This window comes from Drosophila melanogaster, chromosome 2L (assembly GCF_000001215.4).
Source record: "Drosophila melanogaster chromosome 2L".
In the NCBI taxonomy this organism is placed as follows: domain Eukaryota; kingdom Metazoa; phylum Arthropoda; class Insecta; order Diptera; family Drosophilidae; genus Drosophila; species Drosophila melanogaster.
In genome coordinates, this window is record NT_033779.5 from 17,275,951 (window position 1) to 17,299,979 (window position 24,029).

Consider the following 24,029-nt stretch of genomic DNA (forward strand, 5'->3'; position numbering starts at 1 on the left):
TTGAAAATTGTATTTGCTTGTGAGATGAGTTTCCGAAAGAAGCATTACGTCGATATGCTTCTCATGTAGGAATTGAGCTAGCTCAAGTTTGCGCTGTGAGACGCCATTGGCGTTCCACGTAGCTATGCGTAAGGTAGCCATTATTTATTTGATTGTTGGGCTACAAGCATTTGTATCAAAAGGTTTTGATTACGCATCATGTCTTGAATGGTGGTCTTCATAAATGTCATAAATTCCATCATGCTCTGTTGTAAGGCTTGCATCATAGCTTCAGTTTTTGTTTCCTGCTGCGCAGCTGGGTGATAGTTTTGTTGTGTGTCTAATTTTGTGTGCACTTCATGTGGAGTTCGGGAGTTTTGGGTTGGAGGCGTCATACCTGATTTTAAAACGTTAGCAAATGTTGTCTTGTTAGTGTTGAATGTAGGCCAGGGAGCGAAACTAGCTGCTTTCGAGAAAATTACTTCAGGATTTGTCTCTGATGGTATCAGGGTAGCTGATCCTTGGTGTGCCCGCGCCGTGTTCATTCTTTTGTGAAGACGGATTTTCAGCTCTTTGTAGATTGGACAGCCTCTGTAGTTTGCTGTGTGATTGCCCCCGCAGTTATTACATTTTTTCTCGCATGCATTTTCTTTGTTAATTTGACACTGTTTGGAGTCGTGGAGATCTCCACAGACTACGCACACCGGGCGAAGTGTACAATATGACCTCGTGTGGCCATACTCTTGGCAGTTTGTACATTGTACAGGAGCGTTGCGTTTGTGCGGCTCTTCTACCGTGATCCTACGGTGCAAAAGGAGCTGGAGTTTGTAAATTGGGTGAACCTCGTTTTTTCTAGGAGGCTTGTTTTCTGGTTCAAGCTCAATCTTGAAGAGTGGTTGGGGCTGCCTGTTTCTGTTTTTGATATTGAACACGTTTTTGGCGTAAAATCCCTTTTCCTTTAGCGCCTCAGTTATCTCTTCGGGCGTAACATCAGACTCAATGCCCTTCAGGACTACTTGCAGGCCCTTGCTGCTTTTAAGCTGGTAGGTGTAGAAGCCTATTTTTTGTGCGGTAAAATAGTTTGTGACTTTTCTGTAGTCGTCCTCCGTTTTCGTCTGAAGTTTGATTTCGTTGATAGAACCTCTTACGAGGGGAGTTATATGAAAGCTATCTTTCCCAATAAGGCCAATCAAAGTAGTTACAAGACGGCTTGTGCTCTTCTCGCGGATGTATATTGGCGGAGGCTTTGTTTTCTTCGGTTCGATATCAACGGATCCCAGCGGCACGTCCTCAGCGGTATCTACCAGCAAGGCAAATCTGTTGGTATTTGCAGGGGCTACATTTTTGATCAAGGTAGAGTTATCGCGTGTATTTTTCGGCTTGTTTCCCAAATCTGAATTTTCCGGGCTGAGCTTTCGCTTTATTGTAATGTAGCGGTCCATTCCAGTCTGCCAGGTCGACCCAGCTTTTTTGTTTACGTTTTCGTTTTGTTTTGCTGGCAGTGCAGCAGTACCGTTTATTGCTAGCGGTTTTGCTTTCGCTGACTTAGTCAGACCGTGAGCGGGTGCAGCCGATGACGAGGCAGAGCGGGCTGCCGGTCCCTCTCCAGCTGTTGTTGTTGGAGGTAGCGGGGCTTCTGTCGGAGCCAATAGAGCGGGAGAGCAGGAGCGCGCTCTTTCTTGATTTGTTGGTAGAAGAAGGTTTCCTGGGCTATGGGTTATTGACCGCTCGATGTCTGCGTTTGGGATTGTCGGTGAGACGTAGGAGAAGTACGCGTTGTTGCGCTGAATTGAGAGTCGGCGTTCGTCATGCTCGCGCTGACGCTGGGCGCGAGTGTCATTCTGACTCATAGTTTTATTATTTAAGATAACAATTCACTATGTATTTAAGCGATCTTGCATCGCATAGAGCGTCTCTTTCGCTTTCAGATTTTTTATTTAGTTTATTTTATTTGGCGTTCACTTCACTCAAAACAACCGATTTTGTGCGGAGCACGATAAAAACGTCTTCACACGTCGGCGATCGAATTTATATCAAAGAGAGCAAAGAGATATGAAAAAGCCAAATGGCCAGACGCCGCATAAATTGCCATGAAGTGCAAAAGTTAAGGCTCATTAATCATAAATTTTAAGGCCTTCCGCTCGCTCCTGAAGCTGCGTGGGTGGTTTTCTGGTGGGTTGAGTGGGTGCAAAAAAAAAAAAAAAGACAGAGGGAACTGTAAATTGTTTGGTATTAGTATGCGATTCTCCTTTCCCTCAGTAGTCTGAATCCTCCATTTCCCTCATCATATGCCAGACTTTTCCGTTGTCAGAGGCTCAGCGCTTTTAAGGATTAACATGTAAGTGGCAGAAAAAGTTAGCACAATGAATGTAAATAAATAAAATAATTGATGGCCTGCTGGAAGTAAGGGTTACGCAGATATATCTGCTAACAGATGGATCTATAAATAAGAGAAATGTGTGTAAGAAAGTGAAATATTAAGGGAGCTTTTTATAGGTTTAACTTTTGTTCGGTGATGCATCATACAACACGACAGGTAATAAACCAATCAACACAAAAATATACCTTAAGAATTGGAGTAGGATCAACTCTACTACTATTCTTCCTATTTGCTTACACTGGACAACTCCCTCATCATTAAATACTTCAGACCCCTTATTAAGCTATTCATTTCAAACGCATTCCTTTTTGCACTTCAATTTTCTAGTAAATGAATTGTAGATTAAAGGAATGTCAACATTCTTTGGGTTTATATTTCATATCGTGGGGCCTAAGGGAGTGGCGCGGATGGGATGGGCGTGTTCAAATTGAGTAACTTCATCAACTTTCTCTTTCCATCAAAGGCAACCCAGGCCGAGCTCGCACAGCGGGAACTCTAACCACTCGAAAGGACCCACTCACCCACACACATCCACACTTTTTACATGGCTTATTTAGCATAATTACAGTCCATTACCTGGTCACGCTGTCCCACTCTAAAGTTTCCTGGCCCCCACCTCGTCCTCGAGGGTTAGGCAAATTGCCGGCAGGCAGGGTTTCGGCCAGAGGTGCCATATGTTGTCAAATGGAAGTGGCATGCTGACCAAAATGGCCAGCCGACACCACCAAGCCCTCGGCCAGCGCCCCTGGGCGCACTTTTTTACGTTGGGAAAATGTAAATTTAATGAGAGAGTCGCAGCATTGCAACGGAGAAATATTTAGCAAACATTATTTACATCAAAATGCGGCAACAGCTGCCACAAACAGCCAAAAGCGAGGAGGCGGAAGTGGGATGGTTGCAAGTGAAATGCAGGGAACGGAATTCAATATAGGGGCGTGCTCGAAATTAATCACGAACAGGAGAATTATGAAATGTGTGTCCCATAAACTAAAAGAGTCTACTGCACCAAATGTTGTTAGAGAAAAAATAAAGCATTAAATATTTGTAAGCAATTTTGTTGACAATAACTTTTATAAAGAAAGAAAAACGCGCAACAAATATTTAACAAAATTTAATTTATCATTTATTTTTTCCACGGCCACGCACCCTTTTAACCACTCACAATAACTCAATTGGCAGCCTGATATTTGCTCAAAGTCAACTGCGGTCAGTTGGTCAATCAAAGGGTCAAATGCTCACATCACTGGTCAAGTTGGTCTAGCGTTTGACATTGGCTATGCTTTTTAGCCAGTTTAATTAAAATGCAAGTAGGCAATTTATATACACTTCGGGTGCCGCGCAGGACCAAAATAGAAGGGAAAACAAACTGGGGAATCGGTTGGGATGGAGTGGAAAAACGGAGTGGCAAACGAGGAAAAGAAGGGGGACAACTGTGTGCGGCCATTAGGCCGGGTCTTTTTGATTTATGTTTTTACACGCTTAAATGAACTGTGGGCTCCAGAGCTCTCGGCTCTCGCCACTCGACCAATCCTCCCCATGGAAAATTTTTGCACATGAATGAGTTAAACTTTCCAAAGCACAAAAAAAAACAAAATAAAAATGGAAAGCTTGTTTAAAAGCGGAAAATATTTTTGCACCAAAGATGGAAGCGATTAAAGATTCGTTTGCCATCCAATTTGCCCAATAATCCCATCGAATTGGCCAGAAGAGAGGGTTAAGAGGGTTATGGTGGTTTTTAAAATAAAATCGTATAACACATATTGCTTTAAAATGGCAGTTCGTCCTATCGATTCGCGTAATAAACCCGATAAGTATATACAAATTCCAAGGCTAAAACACTTAACTTAAAATAATCCAAACGTCTTTTTATAATTCGAAGGCTACATAAGTCGAGCAATAAAGCAGACGTTACCCATGCGATTGATGTCATTTAAAACTCCTTGGCCAAGCCATCCAAACGAAGTGAAATACACGATTATTTATTCGGCATTTTTGTGTTTTGTTTTTCTTTTCTTTTCACCCTCAGCACGCAACTGCTGCCTGACCTCTGACCTCCACCCACTCCCAAATCGAATAGGAATCGATCGATTCAGGGGAGAAACGCAGCGAAACGAGCCAAAATGCATTGTCAAACTATCGAATTCTTAAATTGCAACTGACAATCAAGTCACGTGCAGCACACTAAACTAAGGCACGGAAACACAAAAAAAGTGGTTGGTGATGCATTTAGAAATGGGATTTTTAGGGGATGTATTGACCTCTGAATAAATTCCATTTGTACGAAATTCTTTGAAAAGTGAAATATACTTGTTAAATAAAGATTTACATTATTACAAAATAGTAAAAGACGATAATAGTACATTAATTCCTAAATTATTAGTTTTAATAATGCACGCATATGCTTCTGCTATAAATTATATGTGCTATATATGTGTTATAACACAAATTATATGAAAGGTATACGTGCGTTAACTTTTTGTGGAAATAATGAATTTTGTATTTACCTAATCAACTTTGTTGATTGCGGGGCATTCAAAATGGGTTCGCTTGACCAAAAAGCAAACAAACAAAAACGACACGAAGCCAACAGAGCGAAAAAACACTTCCAAGGGCAGCGAAGCCACTTTCATTTTGCGGCTGAGTAAAGTTTCCAATTTGCACTGAGATATTTAAACTCTAATTAAAATGCAGAAACGCTGGCCCAGGAAGTAGGGGAAGCCAGCAGGCTGCACTCATTCTTATTTAGATAAACAACTTTAACTCAATTTGCAGCAGCTGCCCCGAAAAAATATTTACACAGGTCTAATTGAATTTTCAATTAAGACACGCTGCAAATGCCTGGCGAAAACTTAGCAAAAAGTCGAAAAAAAGTCCCGAGAAAATGAAAACGAATCCCGAAGCTAGCCAAATGAGGCATACAACAAATATTAAGCATACGCCGTGTGCAACCGCAAAAGCACCAAGAGAGAGAGAGAAAAAAAGGAGCGAGGATGTAGAACCAGTAAAGGAAATCCATTAGCCAAAATGTGCAAATATAAAAGCGAGGATCTCCGGTTGCATAGCTACCTATTTGAGCCTAGGCGCAAATGAAACCAACGACATGCAAATAAACAAGTTCCCTACACATACTCCTGCCGAAAAAATATGTAGTATCCAAAAAATAACCAAACAAAAAAGAATATGGGGGGTAGAAAAATGAAAGCCCGACGAAGCAAAATGCGCCATCAACAGTCAGATTTGCATGTCGCTGCTGGAGGGAAGGGGTTTTGGTAGGGGTCCCTGTGGGGGCGGTGGTGTACAGTGTGAAAGGCTTGAAGTGGAGTGGTGCGGCGGTGGATCAGTGGGTGCTGCCGAGTTGCGCACCATTTTGTAGCTAAAGAGAGAAAATTTAAAATAAAATAAAATTCGGATTTATAGGAATATTTATTATTTTTAAAATGTATTTGGCGTGAAAAGGATATAGTTAAAAGATAATGTTCTGGATGGACAAGAAAACAAAAATATATTATATTAAAATTGTACTTTAGATAAAAATTATTTCGAAAATATTTTTCATCCAACTTATACTCTCGCAAACAAATAAACCTTAGTAAAAAAGAAACTTGCGATTCTGAGCGCATAGGAAACAGGTTCGTAGTATATCCTTTCTTGCTAAGCTATAAAGTAGCTGAAAATGCAGCATCCTGCGAGAACACACACACGGGGCTAGCCATAGAAGTTTACAAGTGCGAAATTGCATTTCATGAAAGTGTCCTTGGCTTTACTATGAGAACACACATTGGTTCTTTTTCTACGTTCGTATTTTGTTTGTTGTTGTTTAACTTTTTGTTGGAGGTGATTCACTCTCTTTTTTTCCTGTGCAGCCTTAGTCGCCGCCAACGCTTTTTAAATTCACTTATTCAAATTTCTTTTAGGCGACCATACACACACACACACACACACACACACACACACAGACAGAGATGCCCACAAACACGGTCGCAGGAAGAGGCACATGCATTGTTTGGACATGTCACGTGCATAACGAATTTGTTACCGAAATCTGTTTTTGATTTAGTGAACAGCTTGCACTTTTTCAGCGCTCCTTCCTTGCCATCGTTTTTGCGCTCTGACATTTTTTGTGTTGATCTGAGAACTTGAAATAAATTGAATTTGTCAGAACTCAGCCTGGAGGCGGCGCAAAAAGGTGCACTATTATTGATGATTTGTGGACGGTGGAAGTTAGCCCCTAGACGGGACAACTATGTTGCAACAATATTTGAATATTAAAATGTCTAAGCATTTTGTATAATATTAAAATGTGCAATGTCAATTTATATATAGATTATTTAAAATCTTAAAAAGTATGAAAAATTATGCAAAAAGTATGCAAAAGACTTGTATACCCTTAACTCGAAAAGTAAAAGGGTATAATAGATTCATTGCAAAGCATGCAATATGTTTAAAAAAGCGATACAACTATTCTTGATTTGGATTAATAGGCGATTCAATCTGGCCAAGTAGCTCTGTCCGTCCGTATTTCCGTCTGTCTATCCGTATGAATGCAGGGAATGTGGTAACTATAAAAACTATATTAGACATGCAGGCATCATTGACGAACACATTTTTCATTCTTTGTTTTATTATTTGCCTTTCAAATTCCTATCAATATTCTAACAAAATTTTGGAATCTCCGTCATTCACCGATGAACTGAATTAAAGCATTCTGTCCATATATGTAGGTGTGTAACGTGTGTAAAGGACGCTACCATAAGTTGTGAGAAGAATTATTTAATTGATATCTCATTAAAAAATAATTTTATACAAATTTCAATCAATCAAATGAAATATATATACATTTTCCGTCTTTTAAGTCTACAGATAAATACATAATTTTAAGCTTTATATTTACAACTCATTTTATTGAAGGGTACTTATAATTCTTTTTAAGCCGTATTTGTAAAGGAAAACGTTGAAAAAACTTTCCCGCATTAATGGCTTGTCCAAAACTGCTTAACTGGTAATCAAGAGCTTTTGGACGAAAACTTTTTTGGCTTGAATCAAATCAGCATTTTTGGCGGTCTGATTAATGTGCTTGTGTCCAGAAATCAATCAATTCGTCGAACAAAGTTCGCCCACTCGTTTGCTTAGATTTTTATTACCTTCTCTGACGATCTGTGCCTTTAATTTCTGGCTTCTTCTCCCATTTTGCGTAGAGTGGAGTGTAAATGCGGCACGAGTGGACCTAATTAACACGTCCATACATCAATCATCTGGCCAGCGAAGGCAGAAGAGTTCAGCGATGCGGATTATTGTGCGTAAATTACTCAGCTGGTCCGGCAATTTGGGCGATGGGTGGCGGCGATGGGTGGAAAAAAGGGGGGTGCGGACACGTGACCTTTGCCCCGGGCTTTAAGCTCGCTTTAAGTTTTTCGCCAACGTCATTGTCGTGGTCTGTCATGTTAAGTTTCCTTTTGGCTTGAAAACTTGTTCCCATGCTAAACTGTCAGTTTGCATTTTGTTGCACGCAGCATTGGATGGTTTTTGGGGGAAGGGGTGGTGGCAGTTCATAGGGGGGCGTCTAAATGGTAGGGGCGTGGCAGCGTGATGGGGTCAGCCCGAAGCTGCTGCTGCGTCGCTTATAAATGACATGACATCAAAGCGTAACAAGCGGCACTAAATCTAAACGATGCACGCATACATGTACAACGCTCAGATTGATACACTGGAAATAAAAGTTATTGTATTTAAATTTTTAATGCATATTCATATTTAAATATTTACTGGAAAGGGAACAGTAACCACTACTCTTTATGCAAAAGAATCTGAGAAAAACAAATATAAATTAGTTTATAGAAATATGCAATGCCATCATTTAACTCTTAATTAATGTGTAAAGAATTTTTCTGATTAAGTGGCTTTGGATACTGATATTTCCAAGTGCACGACTTTCACACGAGCACAGACGCACACTCGCAGACGGACAGCTGTCGAGCTGTTAAGTCTCCGGCGGACAGAAAGGATGAGTCCGCCCGGTTTGCTGGCAAAAGGGGGTGTGGTCGAGCGACTATTTTGTGCGGCTGCTTTGGGTTCTGGCTTTAGTGGCTTGTTGTGTTTTATTTTTTTCTGTTTTAAATTGGCGCGAAAAATTAATGAAACTGAATTCAAATTTTTTGCTTCCGCCCAGGGAGTTTGATATTTTTTGTCACACCAAAAATACATCAAAAAAATAAATTATCACATATGAAGTACATATTAAGCTTAAACAGAACTATCACAAAAAACAAATGAAGAAACAAAAACATCGATGAGCGCCGTTTTTCAGGTAAAAATTGAAATTTTAACGCCATAAAATCAATAAAAATATTTCCGCCAATAACCTTTTGCCAGCCAAACACAAATAATTCGTGTTTATATTTGTTTTAGTCAACGCGCATAAATTTAATGGGAAGCACTTGAACGAAAAATGGCTTAAATTATGGCTGTTTTATATAAAGTGTCAGGTTTGCTCTCTGTATCGTATACGTATGTGTTTTATGTCCTTTTGTAGCTTAACTCGTTTTCATCAGAGAGCTGCGCAAACAAACGTTGACCAGCATGACTGGAATTTTGGTTTGAAAAATTCTTTTGCAGCGAACAGAATGTTTGAAAACAAAAAGTGTAATAAAATGTATTGGGAAAAGGGGGAAAACAAAACCATTCTATGACCAGGTCCACTCAGTCAGCAATGGTTTGTGTTGAAGAGAAAATCAAATATTGTAGAATAATGAAAGTATTTTCGAATCTGTACGTGTTTGTTTTTTTTATTCAATTGTTCGTTAAACTTGTTTCAGAATCCCCTTTTTCTGCATTGCATTGCCTTTCAAAGGGTTACATTTATCTTTATATTATCCGTTACATTACATTTTTTTAAATAGTTGCCAAAACAAAAGCCAGCAGAACTTTTTAATGCGTTTTTTAATGGAAAATAAAACCCTTTTACACCATGCCAATTACCAATGTTATTATTACTATACACAAATATATACTTAACAGAAATAAAATAAAATTTTGAAGAAGAATACTAATTTCTTGAAGAAAATTATAAACAATGTCGACTGCAGTAACTTAGCTTCCGCATTCCTTCAAGTGAAAGTTTTAACGCGCAGTTCCGGTTCAAGTTGTGAATTATAACACCATTGTGGGACAGATATATATATATATTTAAGGATGATGTATACATTCTTGGGGCTGCAAACTTTTTCAACTGGGCAAAAAGTTGAGGCCGTGCTATACCAAAGTAGTTTAGCCATGGGATTTTGGCACTTCTTGTAGCCAGGAAATGTTTACATATGCGCATAAAGATGCAGCTACATATTCCACACTTTTCTTTTTTTTTTAACATTTCGTGAACTAAACTTTTCCGACATCCATGGAAGATACCCAAGTGTCGGAGGCCAGAATAAAACTTTGTTTCATTTGTTATGCTCGTAAATTGTGGACTGTGAGGCCATGGAAATCTCATTTTCGCTAAGTAGGCAGTTGACATTGCAGGAAAGCATATCTAGTACGATATGTTTGAGAACAAAAGAGAACACCATAGACGACACGACTTTCAAATACCTTTCAAATAAGTTTTTAAATTCACCCGGACATGACCAGATCAACTCAGTTAGTGGTCCAGATCCAGAAAATATCCCAACACTTAAAAAGTCATTACCCATGAATTGCTTCAATAATGTATTAGTTGTGTTTTATTTAATGCTATATTTTAATAAGCAATTTTAGAAGCTAATGAAATATGTATCCATAAAATTCAATTAATATTCCGTGACTATCAGAAAACGTGGCTCAATTAATCAGTAGCATTAATTTAAAACGGCTTAATGTTTTCATTTGGTAAATTTATTTTAACAGAATCAATTAGTAAGCCTTTTCATGCATGCTGGTCACAAATGTATAAAAATGAGGGAGCTTTTGAAGCTGAGTTCAAAAGAAAAGTTTAAGTGGAAAGACAAAGTCGAAAATGGCGCAACTTTTTAGTATATGCCTACTAATAGCAACAGTGGTCAATGTTCACGGATTTTCGAGTAAATATTTAAAAATAAAAAGCCCGCATTGGATTATTTTTTGTTATTCAAACAGAATACGGACGTGACTGCCGGGATATTTTATGTGCTCCTGGTCAGAAGTGTATTATATCCAGAGATCCCTGTTCAGGATCAAATAAACTTGAAAATACTCAATGCGGGAAGTATCCCACTTGTGTAATGCACAACCATTACTCCTCTACTTCAGGTTCGTATTTTATCCCCATTCAAGAACGAGTATCTTCATCATAACGATGATCACATATATTTAATGTTATTAATAAGTTATTGTGATGTAAATTTTCTTGAAGGTGAAACCCTGGAGCGTGGAAAACGTCAGGCTAACCAGCAAGGATATGGAATGGGTGGCAGTGGAATGGGACGGCCCAATGGAATGAATAACGGAGGAAACGGTGGTAATGGAATGGGTGGTCAATATGGAAACGGAATGGGTGGACAGAACAGAAATGGAATGGGTGGTCAGTATGGGAACGGAATGGGTGGACAGAATGGAAATGGTATGGGTGGCAATGGAATGAGAGGAAACGGAATGGGTCCAGGTGGAATGGGCGGTCGAGGAGGGAACGGCAATGGAATGGGACAAGGAGGAATGGGTGGTAATGGAATGGGTTCCGGTGGTATGGGCGGAAATGGAATGGGTGGAAACGGTATGGGTGGAAACGGTATGGGTGGAAACGGTATGGGTGGTAATGGAATGGGTCCAGGTGGGATGGGAGGAAACGGAATGGGTGGTAATGGACTGGGTCCAGGTGGGATGGGAGGAAACGGAATGGGTCCTGGAGGAATGGGTGGTAATGGAATGGGAGGACAGGGCGGCTATAACGGTCGATGGGGACAAAACGGAATGGGTGGACCAAATGGAATGGGAGGTCGCAATGGAATGGGTAGGCCAAATGGAATGGGTGGACCACCCGGTGGGCAAAATGGAATGGGTGGACCACCTGGTGGTCCAAACGGAATGGGACCAGGCAACTGGCAAGGCAATAACAATTGGGGAAATGGAAATAATGGGAATGGTAGTAACCGATATGGGGGCAATAGCTACAGCACTACACCTACAACAACAACGGATGGCTGGTAACCAGAAACATGCACCGAGGAGAATGGGATATACATATATTCCTATGGTGTACTTTTATTTAGTTTTATTGTATTCCTTTTCAATGTAATAAATTGAGTTATGCAATTAGCGGAATTTAAATTTTTAATTATACATGGTAATTCAAAGAAAATATTGTCGCAGGCACACACATTATTTCTCATTACACCAACACATAAGCCATTTAAATTGACATTTTTAAGATTCCATTGTATTTAGCTTTAAAAACCCAGTTTTTAAATGTTTAACAGGCTTGCTTCTTTTCACCCCTAAACGCTTTAAATAATCATTGATTCCAATTTGTAGATAATTTGTGCGAAAATATTAAAATATTCATGCGTGCTTGAAAGATAATTATGTATTAAACATGAAAGAGGAGTGACGAAGCTGGGGTTAAATTTTCCACAGCTGCGGTATTTTAAGCAAACAAGTCACGCCAATCCTTTAGGAAGGGGGACAGCTGGCTTTCTAATAGATTGCCTTATCCTTTAATTGATTACGAATAAAAACAAACAGAGAAAGACAGAAAGTAGTAGGGGAAAACAGGACTAAAAGGACATTTTTCCGGTTCTTATCCTGACTACGTGCTCGCTCTTTGCCTGCGTGCATTTCCATATTTGTTTAGGCGAAGTAGGAAAAAAAAGGTGACCTGCGTGGCCGTGACCTCTAGCTCGTGACACCCCCATTCTAAATCCTTACCCACTCCGAAGTCCTTTCAGTTTTTTGTTTGACCAGGTGCACCAAAAAAAAAAACAACAAATTTAAAACTACATAAATCTTTATTAGCTTTTCCAGCTAGTTTGGTGGAAAAAGAGAAAATTTGAGAGGCAATCAATTAAACAGTGTCACTTGCTGGCCACATTTGCAACACTATATTTACATGACAGAGACAGGGAGAAAAGAAAACTAAAGGGAGAGCCAAAATCCAGCTCCTAATGATGATACGCCGTATCTAAAAAAAAAAATCCGGACCACTTTCTGCTGGCTTTTAACCCGTTGATGTTTTTAAATCGTTCTTATAGCAGTGTAAGTATCTAAATAAGAAAATAAATATTATAATAATGCATAGTTTCAGTCATAATAACAAGGCCCAATTTGCCTTAAAGCTTAAGAAGTCAGGCCATCCATTAATTCAATAAACCGCAGCAAAAGTGGTTTTAAACAGCTATGAGCTACGATGATTGATGCATCAATAAAGTGGCAACCAGAACCCCTCCTTACAGTATATACCCCATTCATTTAGCCATCTAAGCTGCTTTGTTGTCTCCTCTCGAAAATCCATTGGCATTCAATTTTCAAGGCTGCTGCCATGGGTTAACGTTGGCCATCGCCAGGCAATCCATTTATTCCTCGGCCGAGGATGTGCTCGGTGTTCAGTGCTTGGTGCTCTGGGTGCCAGCGATGGGCCATTTTATAATTTATCAAAATGAAAATTGATGCCCCAGCGAAGCAAGTGCAGCTCAATCCCCATTTTCCCTGGCAAAAAAGCCCATCCCCCTGGGATTTTCTTGCGTGCTGCACTTGCAACGTGAGATGACGGAATGAGGATTGTGTACGGAATGGAGAAAGGAGCGCAGCGGAGATGCCGCATGCCACACGAAATGCCATCGCAAATAGCGAAAATGCTTTCGCAAATATTTAGCCGAACTTTTTTAGCGACACGCGTTCAGGTCGAGGTCTGTCTGTAAAGTGGGCAGCTGCTTTAAAGCAGCTCCTTTTTCTTGGCCTCACTTTTCAACCAGTTTCAGTGTTTTTTTTAATGCCCTGTAGCTTCGTGGGTTGAATAGTTTCGGTTAAGTGAAATGATTTCAAAAATGATTCTTTACGTTAAATTTGTATTATTATATGTAAAATAAATACGATTCATCTTAAGATCACTGCTTTTAACTGAACTTAAAAGGACCTAATCTCTAAAATGTAATCATTTACGTGTATGGTTAGAATTTGTACAGTAAAATATTCCAAAAATTTGATTAAGTTGTATTGTAAAATTGTTAGGGAATCTTGTCGCTTATATAGCTTCATCTGCCAGCCAACTTGCAAAATATATATGTATGTATATTCCTTTTTTCTTGGCCACCAGCATTTATGCCAGTTAAGTTGTTGGCCAGTTCGTGACTGCTGGCGGCCTTTATTTGCGCTTGCATTTTCATTTGTGAGTGTAAATAGCATTAAAAATAATTTTCCGGCTTAAAAACGCTCCACACGAACGGAACAGCCAGAAGTGGCAAGGAAGGAGAAAGTGGTCGAAAGGAGGAAAGATAGAGAAGAAAGGGAGCGAAGGAGAGCTGACAGCCGGACGGGCTTATGCACTTAATGAAATGTACACGGCAATTGTTACGGAGACCAAGCCGGAGACGGAGATGCCAAGAAGAACCGGACTGGAGAGTCCGGAGAAGATGGAAAAACGGACGGAGACAGAGATGCTGCGACCATCAATTGCAGCCAACTTAAATTTCACTTCGGACATCACTTCTGACCAAATGGCAAGTTCGCATTAAATGGCTTCACGGGGCTAACGATGCTGCCAACGGGTTAAGCCATCCATGTTGTTTGTCCAATTTAAGTGTTTTTCGGTTTAAATCCACTTAAAAGCCTTGAGTTAAGGATCAACAATTAAATGTCTTGCAAATGGAAAGCTTCGCTGAAGGTGGGAAAATAATGGGCGCTTTCCTTAATGGTAAATGCATTTAATAAATTGTCAATATTGAAATAAGTTCTCAAATGGTACAATACAATTGTACAGCCATAGTTTACATATTGACAGAGAAATGCCTAATCTGTGCTAAGACCAAACATCTCTAAATAAAATGCTTGACCTTAACGTTTAAGTTTTATTTACAAGATCAACGTTACTTAACGTATTTGCCTTTACTCATTTTCTTCTCCGAAAGTATTTGCAAATAAATCTAATTGAAATCTATTCAATGATAACATGGCCCCATAAATATTCATGACACTTCCCCCAACCACCATCCGGTTTTGTGTTGTCCTTTCATTTGCAAGCGAATTGACCGAAGCTTAATAATAATAAAACTGAACTGCTACGGCATTTAATGGCTAAATTAAACATTTTGCATAATTATTTCAAGTGATTCTGCAGTTGTAATATCCGAGGAATTATCTTAAAGGGCAGAAATCAGTTTTCTTCACAATTGGAATGGCCAGAGCATGAAATCAGAATGAAAGCGATTGGCCGGAAGGAAAACTCTTCGGTTGCCTAGACTGTCAAAAGGAATTTTCAATCACAAAACAAAATGCCAAAATAAGTTAAACTCTGGCTGTGTATCCTTGTATCTAGCTTCGGCCGAATGATGATTACCGTTAGGACATTGCGTAATTAAATATTCCCCAGACCAGTGAACTTTCGGAAGCAAAGTATTAATAGATGGGGAGCAAATGAAGGTTAGTGGGTTAATCATATCAACATCTCAGCAATTAGCCTGGCCAGTGGTACTTAGAATTTTCCTATAATTTCCTTAGCAACTTAGACGAGGCACGAACAGGAGTGGAATGACCGAAAGTTATTGGACACAATTTTTGTGATTGAGTAATTAAAGATATTTATCCTTGAGTAAAAACCATTAGGCAACATTTGTTAAAAGCTTCTTCTACAAAAGAGTGTAGATAGATGTAGTGTAATAGATACTTTCTGTCAAATGCATACACAAGTTTTAATCCCCAATGGTTTGTTATAATTACAAGTTTCTTTAATATAACTTTGCAATTTTTAACACTACTGAATGATTTCAGCGGGTCTCTTTCTTAGAAGTGCCAGGACGATTATCAGGGTTGGATTTACATATACGAGCAGGAGTAGGCTTCTCGGACGTTATTTTCAGTGAACTCTTGTGTTCATGTAGATTTTGGGTTTGAGTCGGAACAACCGAAGGGTATGGGACGCGAGGCTCGCGACTTGGTTCATCATCGTTGACCGATGGCATTCGATGCAAGTGCGTTAAAGAGGCCAATTCTTCCGGCTCTGCTTTGCTAAAGAGCTCGGCCTTCAGTTTTTGGTAGCAGTGATGGCTGGGGGAGAAACCTGGTTCAGGCTCAGAATGATCTGATATCCTGTATTCGGATTGACTTTCAGAATATGAGTATTTTGTTTGCGTCAAGTTGCTTGCTTCGCCGTCGAGTTGATTGTTTTCACTGCACGCTTCACAAGATTCCATTCCCCCTTCGCAGTGAATATTAAACTCTGAACTGGTCAACTCGGCAAACTCGTCGGCTATAAGACGTCGAGCCAGTGGAACCGAATAGAACTCCTTGTAATGCACTTTTCGCCGCCTCTCAAACTCCATTCTACGCACTTTTTCCTCTACAGACTCGGGAAAGTCCTCATCCGCCGAGGATTCTTCTGAGTCTCCTTCGATGCCAAATGCCGGCATTTCTGACTTTGATGTGTGTCTCAACTTTTCGATCAGGGCATTTGTATCCAACTCCTTTGGCAAATCCTCCTCAAAGACGAAGGGTGTCTTTGGTTCGTCGATGATCATGTGGCCGTAGTCCTTACCAGCCGGGTGGAACGTGGCCAGTATGTTGACCTCATCAAATTTGGCTGCCTTCAGGCTAAATTGCGCACTATTGTTTCCCGACTTCAGGATGCCCTTTACTTGGTCCCCATCCATTCTTGTTTGTAGCTATGTGTAGTTTTGGCCTTTGAAAGGAACTAATTACCGAACTAAAATGTATTAGTGTAAACTTGTGTGTGCCCTATATGGCTTATAATATTTAACTGATAAAATACATTGTCATCGTCAAAAAATATATAAAAATCGTGGGCTCCTTTTCTTGGAAGATTATTGTATAACTTCATTACATTCGCGTACAATTTTTTATTTTATTTTTAATTTATTATCATAAATCTCTCTATGAACTCTGCACTCAAATTACTCTGTTTAACATTTTAAATTGGGATCTAATTATGTAGTAGAAGGTATGCCTGCTTCAAGTCACATATTATCTTCTTATATTCGATTTTAAAATTACTTTATTTATTGTTACCATACATATTAAATTTGTATGTTTACGTATGTTGTTTAAATGCTGCTTAGTGGAGTTTCAAATTCATTGTTACTCCATCATTATTCTCTGGTAAATTAAGCCAAACATGTTTATTAATTATAAATTAAGTCCTTGTCTCCGTATCGAGCAAATACCCAACCCCTAATCTCGGATAATACCAAATCTCCGATCAGACTGTGGACGGATTCACTTTCAAAATATCAAGTGGTTTTCCTGCTGCAATCTCGAAGTAATCCCTGTTGCCATTGCTACTGTTGTTTTTGTGTTGAGGATGTCAAGAACTCGATGTGTTTGTGTGTGGATGAATGTATTCGGTACTCCAATCGAGATACTTCATAATCCGCGGGAGCAGTTTCCAATCGCAGCCATCGAAACCACAAAGTAAACTCATTTTGACGTGTTCAAAATGGGGTTTTGCCGCCCGTTGGATGGAATGATAGGGGGTTTTGTAAAGCGGAGTCAGAGCAAGGCTTCATTATTGATGCGCCATAGTGGAGTTTTTGTTATTGATGTAAACATATTCATCACAAACATGTTACCTCCGATACGGACGAAAACGTGGAAAATGGGGGAAGTGGGGGCGGTAAATCAAGTGATGATAAGAGGCGTGGGGCAACCAATGCAGTTGTGGCAGTTGCAGTTCGCTCTGTGGCAGCTGCCACTTCAAATAACTTCACTGCACACCGTTTTTCCCGCTTTCTCCCGCTTTTCCAAAGGGAAAAGTGAGGGAGTGCCGCATGTGAAGAGGGGCTAGAGGTCACGGAGCGCTGTATTGGGAATTGATTGCAGCACATTATTTCACAATTTTGCCAGCAAATAAACAAGCCTTTGCCGGAGTACGTTCAGATACGAGCCCAGACACCGCGAGAAAAAATGCGTAAAAATATTAAAGCACGATGCCTTTAATATTTTTATATTAATATTAATATATTTTAAGGGGAGAGACAATATTATCAGTTTCCGTTTATCTGATGGAATGACTAATTAGGTATATATTATTCAAAATGTATATTACTAAAAATTATAAGCTAAATCCGTTTTCTCGCTGTGTAGATCCCCGATACGCTTGCACGCATGTGACGAGCGGATGCTTATAAGCACAGTGGATGCGACAAAACAGCAGCATAAAAGTGACGATGACGAGGATATGTCCTCCTTCACTTGTTCCTCCACGCGATGATGACGTTGCGATGTTGTGTCCTGTTGCGAGGTGAAGATGATGATGATCATCAACATCATGATGATGGAGATATAGGCGATGCCGGCAAACAGTCAACAACTGTTTTTCAGCTGCAGTTTTCCTGCCATGTTTGATTGCCTCTCTGTCGGAGACGAAATGCGATGTTGATGCGGCTAGGAAATTTTTCCTTCGATTTACGAAATTGCAGTTGCCCCGATTGCATTTCTTATGTGCATCAATCGCAACAATGTGCAGTGCCGGCAGGATGTGTGCATTGCGTATCCGCAACTGTGTATCTGTGTTCGAGTGTCTGCGTATATGTGTGTGTATCCGAGTATCTGAGTATCCGTATCCGAGGCTCTGTCTGTGCAAATTCTACGTGCAACGCGCCGCATACATATGCGCATAAATAACAGCTGTGAGGTGAGAAAATCGAACGTGGGCAAGGAGCCTTCCTTGCATCCACATATCAACAGGATTTTATGGCAAAATCATAAATTTTCCTCGACTCTTTCGGCTCTCGTCTTCCGCTATGCAATGCAACATCCGTTTCCGCAAGAAGTTGCATCGAAACGCCCCACACATTCGGCATACAGTGAACTATGAAAAGGCTAGCCGTCTTTGTCTTTTTTCCTCAACTGTACAGTCAATCTTGGATTGAGAAATTACACGGTACTTAAAATATAAATGTTTTGACACTATAAGTAAAATTTATAAACATATTTGTTGCATCAGTAAATCAAATTTGAATGCATTTGAAGGTTATTGAATGCAAAGGTTATTGCAGACCTTGATTGCGTGAAAAGAAATATTATTTATTTGGACTACTTTTAAACTTTCCACATATTTTTGAGCTATTCCAAATTTACAAGCCATTAATAATTATGTTTACTCTCAGGTCTTTTGGAAGATTCCACCTAATCCCTTCCCGCATTCTCACATCGCTTTTATTAATGACAGGATCCTTTACGTGTCCATCGATGAGATCTACCACTGTATTCCAATTGGAAGCGCAAACGGTTATGCATATTTATTAAAAACTGTCTGCTGCGATTAAAAGCCAATCAGACCAATTGCAAATTCCTTTTATTGGCCTACCACCCCTCCCTCTTTATTCATTTCGGTCTCTATCCCCCACACTCCCCCCAACAGGCTGTACTTTATAAATATTTAAAATTTAATTTTTGCATTTCCACACACACAGCCCAGTGCCTATCTCTTTTTCTCCCACTCAGTGTACGCTTGAATGTTGGTTTTGCAGTTTGGGTCTTTGGACCTGTACAATTGTGGAATGCAAGGTATACACAACTTGTGAAAATAACAAATTGGTAAATGTATAATATCTTAAATTTAGCATTGCCTACGAATGAATTATTATTTACATTCTCTTAAAACCACAAACCACATATATATATATATATATATATTATAGATAATCTTTAACAATGCCTAACAGCTTAGTCCCCGCAGTTGGTTGTGAGGAACCAGATAGTCGTTAAAGTCTACACATAATTTTTGCAGTAAGATTAAAATGAGTTCACCCTCTACCCCCTTCCGATCCCACTTACTGCCTTTGCCTGCGTTGCAATCGAAGCGTGAAACGTTCCAAAAGGCAAACACGTTGAGCGCAAATGTACCGCGTTTCCCTTTTGAGCCACCACCCACTGCTCCACCCACTGCACCACCCTCCAAAGAACTCACAGCCAAAACCAAACCAATACCAGGATCACCTGCAATACCGTTGTGTTTGCCTGCCTGCAAGTGTGTGTGTGTATGTGTGTGCTGGCAGTTAGCTAGAGCTTGACAGCTTGGCAAACAGTTAAATAAAGTTGGCATCTCTATACCGAAATCCTCCCCAAACCCGTTCTTCTCCCCTTTTAGTGTGTTAGCCTGATTATTATACTCTACACATCGGAGAGAGTGTTTTCCATTTGGCTATCGAGTTAGTTTGGGATTCAATTTGACTTCCATTGAAAGGGGCCAAAGTTGAATTCGGCTACAGTCTTCATTGACGCAAATGAAATTTTCTTTTCGGAACAATGAGAAAAATTCAAAAGTGCATAAGGTTTTTGTTGCACAAAATATGCTTTCGTTAAAAGTTTGACTCTTCAGCTTCTTTCTTGTTTGCATTATGATATTGGTAATTGAAATAGGAAATATTATTGAAAAAAAACAAACTGATTATTTCCTATCTCATGTAACATACGTAGTGGACTTAGTATCTCCCGTGTGCTAATTTGATTTGGTTTTGACAACATTGATAAGCTTACCAAAATAGTTGTTTTTTTACATGGTTAAGCTGAACTGAAATTCAATTAAAATGGTGTAAACAACGTCATGGGAACCAACAGCATTTGATGAGCTAATGATCAATGAACTATATTGAAAAAAGTATATTAATTAGCTGCAGCCAAAAAAAGTTTAATTGACGTTATCTTTAAATAGTTTGTGAGTGCAGCGAATAAAGTTACTCAGAATCCATATACGTTACCTTGCTGACTGGTTCAATTAATTTTGTAATATTTTTACACACACTCTCCAAGAATGCACAACCAACTTAATTATCAGGCACTTCTCGGTAATATTACAATTTCATGACAATGACACAATGGGGCAGCTAATGAATATGAATTACACGAGTTTCATTCCTTTGGCCCGTTGGCCCCTTTCCCTGAATTTGTTTGTCCAAGGAGCAAACACGAAGGCAGCGACAAGAGCAGCAACAAACAAAGACACAAACAAACAACAAGCCGAACAAGACAACTGCAAACAAACACCGAGCTGATTGTGCGACAAACAGAGAGGTGGATAGTCGCCCAGAAAGAGACGGTCACAGACTTACCCACTTATGTGAGGCAGGAAAACTTATGCGACAAAGTTTCACCTACCCACCAAAGTCTGCTGTCCTTTTACATAAACTTCATGGTACTTTCTGCGAGTTACTTCACTGTCTTCTCTCCCGACTTACACACACTCGCGTTTTGTCCTCGAACCGAAGCAAACTTCATGGCACAAAACTCACATAAATTACATGCGCACAAGCAGAAGTCACCAAATGTCAAATGCAGCAAAAGCAACAAAAAAAATGGAATACGCACCAACAAAAAATAAAACCTAAATTGCAGGCAAGCTGCAGATGAAAGGGAATAAGCGCATTGCACTTTAAGAAATTAACCAAGCATATGTATTTGGAGTAACTACAGTTTTAGGTTAATAATTTAACCAAATGAAATTTATATTTAAATAAAATATATCTTTATGAAATCAATCAGAGAAAAGTTATTAGTTTGTTTTTAATAACATTTAGAGGTGTTTAAAAGTACGTAGTACAAAAATGACTGATCTTAAAAGATATTGTAACATACTTTTATACCCTATTAATAATTAAGAAAATAAACTTTTATTACAATCATAAAACTGGTTCCTATTTAAGAAAATTTCATGTTCCCACAAATAAAAGCAAGAAAATTGGTTTAATCTGAAATTGTTTTTATTTTTTACCAATTTTTTAGGAAATTCTTTTAAATAAAATATACAAGTAATCCTTACAGTAGAGTCATTGCCATCCGCCAAGGTCCAGGCAAACTTTCTGCTAAAGGAAATGCGGCCAATTTGTTGACGCTGCACTTCTTCCCTTTTGGAAAACCCCCTTTTCCACCCATTTTCCGCTATCGCGGCCTTCAAACCTGACAGTCGCCGTGGGCGCTGCAAAAATGAATAGAAAAATGACAGCAAAAAAGGAAAATATGACCAAACGAAAAGCGAATCATCGCGCAACAATATAAAACGTTAACTATGATTTATGACACAGGCAAAGGTTCCATCTCGAAATTGCCCTCTTTTTGTTATGGAAAGTTTAAATATTGGAAATATTTTTTTGTTCGAGTAAGGATTATATGGCACACATTAAATGTAGGAAAACAAATTATATCGTTTATCATGGGTAAAAATTGTTTCTTAATGGATGTAAATTGTGTGATTTTTAGGGCACTTCATTTTTTCAAATAAATTTGTGTGTATATTTATTCTTGGCCAAGACTTCTATCAGAGTCGATCTGTCCATCGTACGTCTACATTTCGTGACCATTCAAATCTAGAAACTTAGTCATAGTTTTGTTGTTTTAGATAAAACAAAAAATGGAAATAGTTTGTTTGAAATGTATAATTACTAAGAGTTACTGGGAATGCCGAAGCTAGCACCCTTTAATGTTAAAACTTTCTTAATTTGTCAGCACGTTTTGATGTTTCAATGGAAATGCTCATTGCCACTATTAGTATTTGCATCCATTATTTCGATAATCGAAAGCTGTTTTCCGATGGATGGACTTGACTTCTCCATTTACTGTTATCCATTTACCATCAAAATTAAAATCGGCAAGTTGATTGGCATTGGCAAAAAGGAAAGGAGCACTAGATGCCTTCGATGCTCATCTCAAATGCCTATTTTTTGGTCCATGTAATGAAACACTCAGGATGGAATGTGGTCGGAATGAATGGCCCAGAGTTAGGGTTCTGGCTGAAATGAAAAATCATGCAAATGAGTTTAGGAGCAAAATGGCTAGCGGCCGAAAAGCAAACCAAACGAGATGGAGTGTTGGGTTGGATGTTGAGATGCACTCGCGTATCTCTTTAAAAGCCCCATCTAGTCCTCAATGTTGGAAATAATGGTATCGAAAAAGAGATTCAATTCACAATTTACGTTTATCTATGGGTCGACACTTTAGATGCCCTGTTGATGCATTTATAAAAAGTGATAAGGAATATAATAATATTTTGTTAAATAATGTACATAGCGAGCTTTGTCTTAAGCTGGCACTTATAATGTTGGAAGAAGTTGAATTCCCTAAATTTATAATTAGGCTCTTAATTAAGACACTCTTAAACTAAAACCGAAAAACGTTAAAAAGGAGCAAGAGTTGGCATAGATAAGCCAAAGGGAGTAACTTTATGAAGACGAGGAAATAACCAATTATGAGCAGAACGTTGGAGCCGAAAATGTGAACTCAAATGCTCTGCAACTGGGCGTGCGAATGCAATTTACTTACCACGGCAAAAAGATTCGACCAAAGACGGGGGAAATGGTTGGTTAACTGACGAACTATCTCCGGCCAGATTTGCAGTCAGAATCCTTGCAGATGCCTGCACTTCAACGGCTTTTTGGTAGTCAAACAGAAGCCTGGGGCTGATTTTCTTCCATCTCTTTTACTTTCTCCACTGCTTTCGCCTTCTTTCTTTGTCGTAGGAAAGTTTAACAAGAGTTGGCCACAACAATTGTAATTAAAACCAACGCAAAGTCAAAGCAGATAAATATCTTCCTTAAAACAACAAATTTATTAAAGTGGACTAGTTTAGGAAGAATTTACTTGTCATTTTCCTAGGTCGCGAGTTTTGACTGAAAATTTTGAATATTTTAACTAACTCAAAAGATTAATTTAAAGTGGCTTTTAGAAGCTCAGCACGTATATTTTGTGTTTTATTAACATTATAATTCCATGCACATTGTGAACTCATTGTCTATAATTACTGCATCAAATGAACTTAAAACCGCCATTTTTAAAAGTGTGGTTGTATAAAGCTTTAACTGTTGCTAGATGTTTTTTTTTTCCGGAATTATAACCACTTCACCAATCCCTGTTCCTACTTTTCATCCTGGCACCTTCGGTAACCCCGACTAACCTTATGGAATGACCAACTGGGGAGCTGCCATAATACAATTTATACGACAACACTTTAGTGCAAAGTTTATGCCCAGTGTTTACAACGTGCCATAAAAGCCGGACAATGCGTGGTCCAAAAGGGGGTGGTGAAAGTGGGCTGAAAGAGGCGTGAGAGAGGGATGAAAGAGCGGTGAAAGGTGTTGATTTTGGAGGGGGGAAATATATGGTGGTTAGTTGGGCGCGTAACAAGTGCAGTTCGTATAAGTGGTGCGGTTCGGAATAGGAGTTCATTGCCATTCTGGGTTAATTTTCCCTTCTCACCATCTTGCCATCTCATTCTGCAACACTTGCACCATCTCTTTCCCCCAACCGCCTGCCGTCCTGCTGACGGCCATTGATGCCCTCTTGTTTGTCGCCTGAAATTGGCAGCTACTAAAAACGAAGTAATAAACTAACTCCAGCACACATACTCTGTGGATTTTTGCGGCTAAATACGGTTATGGCTTATGGGATATGGTCCACCCCAAATAATAACAAATATGGGGATTTTACAACACCAACCCCGATCCCCGCCGACGAGTCGTTTTTAATGCTTCTGACAAGTGTGCGTTGTCATTGTGTGTGAATCGGGATTAAA

At 39.3% G+C, this 24,029-nt stretch overlaps 2 protein-coding genes and 1 long non-coding RNA gene across 4 annotated transcripts, besides 1 other annotated feature; 2 read left to right on the forward strand and 1 right to left on the reverse strand.

Moving 5' to 3' along the window:
- Positions 1 to 2,011: part of a mobile genetic element that runs on past the window's edge.
- A 2,273-nt stretch (positions 2,012 to 4,284) lies between these two features.
- On the forward strand, positions 4,285 to 4,586 carry lncRNA:CR45729 (long non-coding RNA:CR45729). The gene has a single exon (NR_124324.1). It is a non-coding gene; the product is annotated as a long non-coding RNA:CR45729 (long non-coding RNA).
- A 5,703-nt stretch (positions 4,587 to 10,289) lies between these two features.
- On the forward strand, positions 10,290 to 11,713 carry CG15140 (uncharacterized protein). Its single transcript, NM_001103701.3, has 3 exons — positions 10,290 to 10,407; positions 10,463 to 10,615; positions 10,719 to 11,713. The coding sequence occupies exons 1-3, from the start codon at positions 10,344 to 10,346 to the stop codon at positions 11,507 to 11,509; spliced, it is 1,008 nt and encodes a 335-aa protein (NP_001097171.2). The 5' UTR covers positions 10,290 to 10,343; the 3' UTR covers positions 11,510 to 11,713.
- A 3,411-nt stretch (positions 11,714 to 15,124) lies between these two features.
- CG6380 (uncharacterized protein) lies at positions 15,125 to 16,252 on the reverse strand. 2 transcript variants are annotated; one of them, NM_001299080.1, is made up of 1 exon: positions 15,125 to 16,252. In NM_001299080.1, the coding sequence occupies exon 1, from the start codon at positions 16,156 to 16,158 to the stop codon at positions 15,277 to 15,279; it is 882 nt and encodes a 293-aa protein (NP_001286009.1). In that variant the 5' UTR covers positions 16,159 to 16,252; the 3' UTR covers positions 15,125 to 15,276. The 2 variants fall into 2 exon arrangements, with proteins under 2 accessions (NP_001286009.1, NP_609833.1); NM_135989.2 differs by having other exon boundaries at positions 15,184 to 16,252.
- Between the last annotated feature and the right edge of the window lie 7,777 nt (positions 16,253 to 24,029).

Coding starts and splice junctions, on each gene's coding strand:
- CG15140 (NM_001103701.3), top strand. CDS start 10,344: ATGGCGCAACTTTTTAGTATATGCCTACTAATAGCAACAGTGGTCAAT. Junction 10,408..10,462: donor CAATGTTCACGGATTTTCGA/GTAAATATTTAA, acceptor TTATTCAAACAG/AATACGGACGTGACTGCCGG. Junction 10,616..10,718: donor CCATTACTCCTCTACTTCAG/GTTCGTATTTTA, acceptor ATTTTCTTGAAG/GTGAAACCCTGGAGCGTGGA.
- CG6380 (NM_001299080.1), bottom strand. CDS start 16,158: ATGGATGGGGACCAAGTAAAGGGCATCCTGAAGTCGGGAAACAATAGT.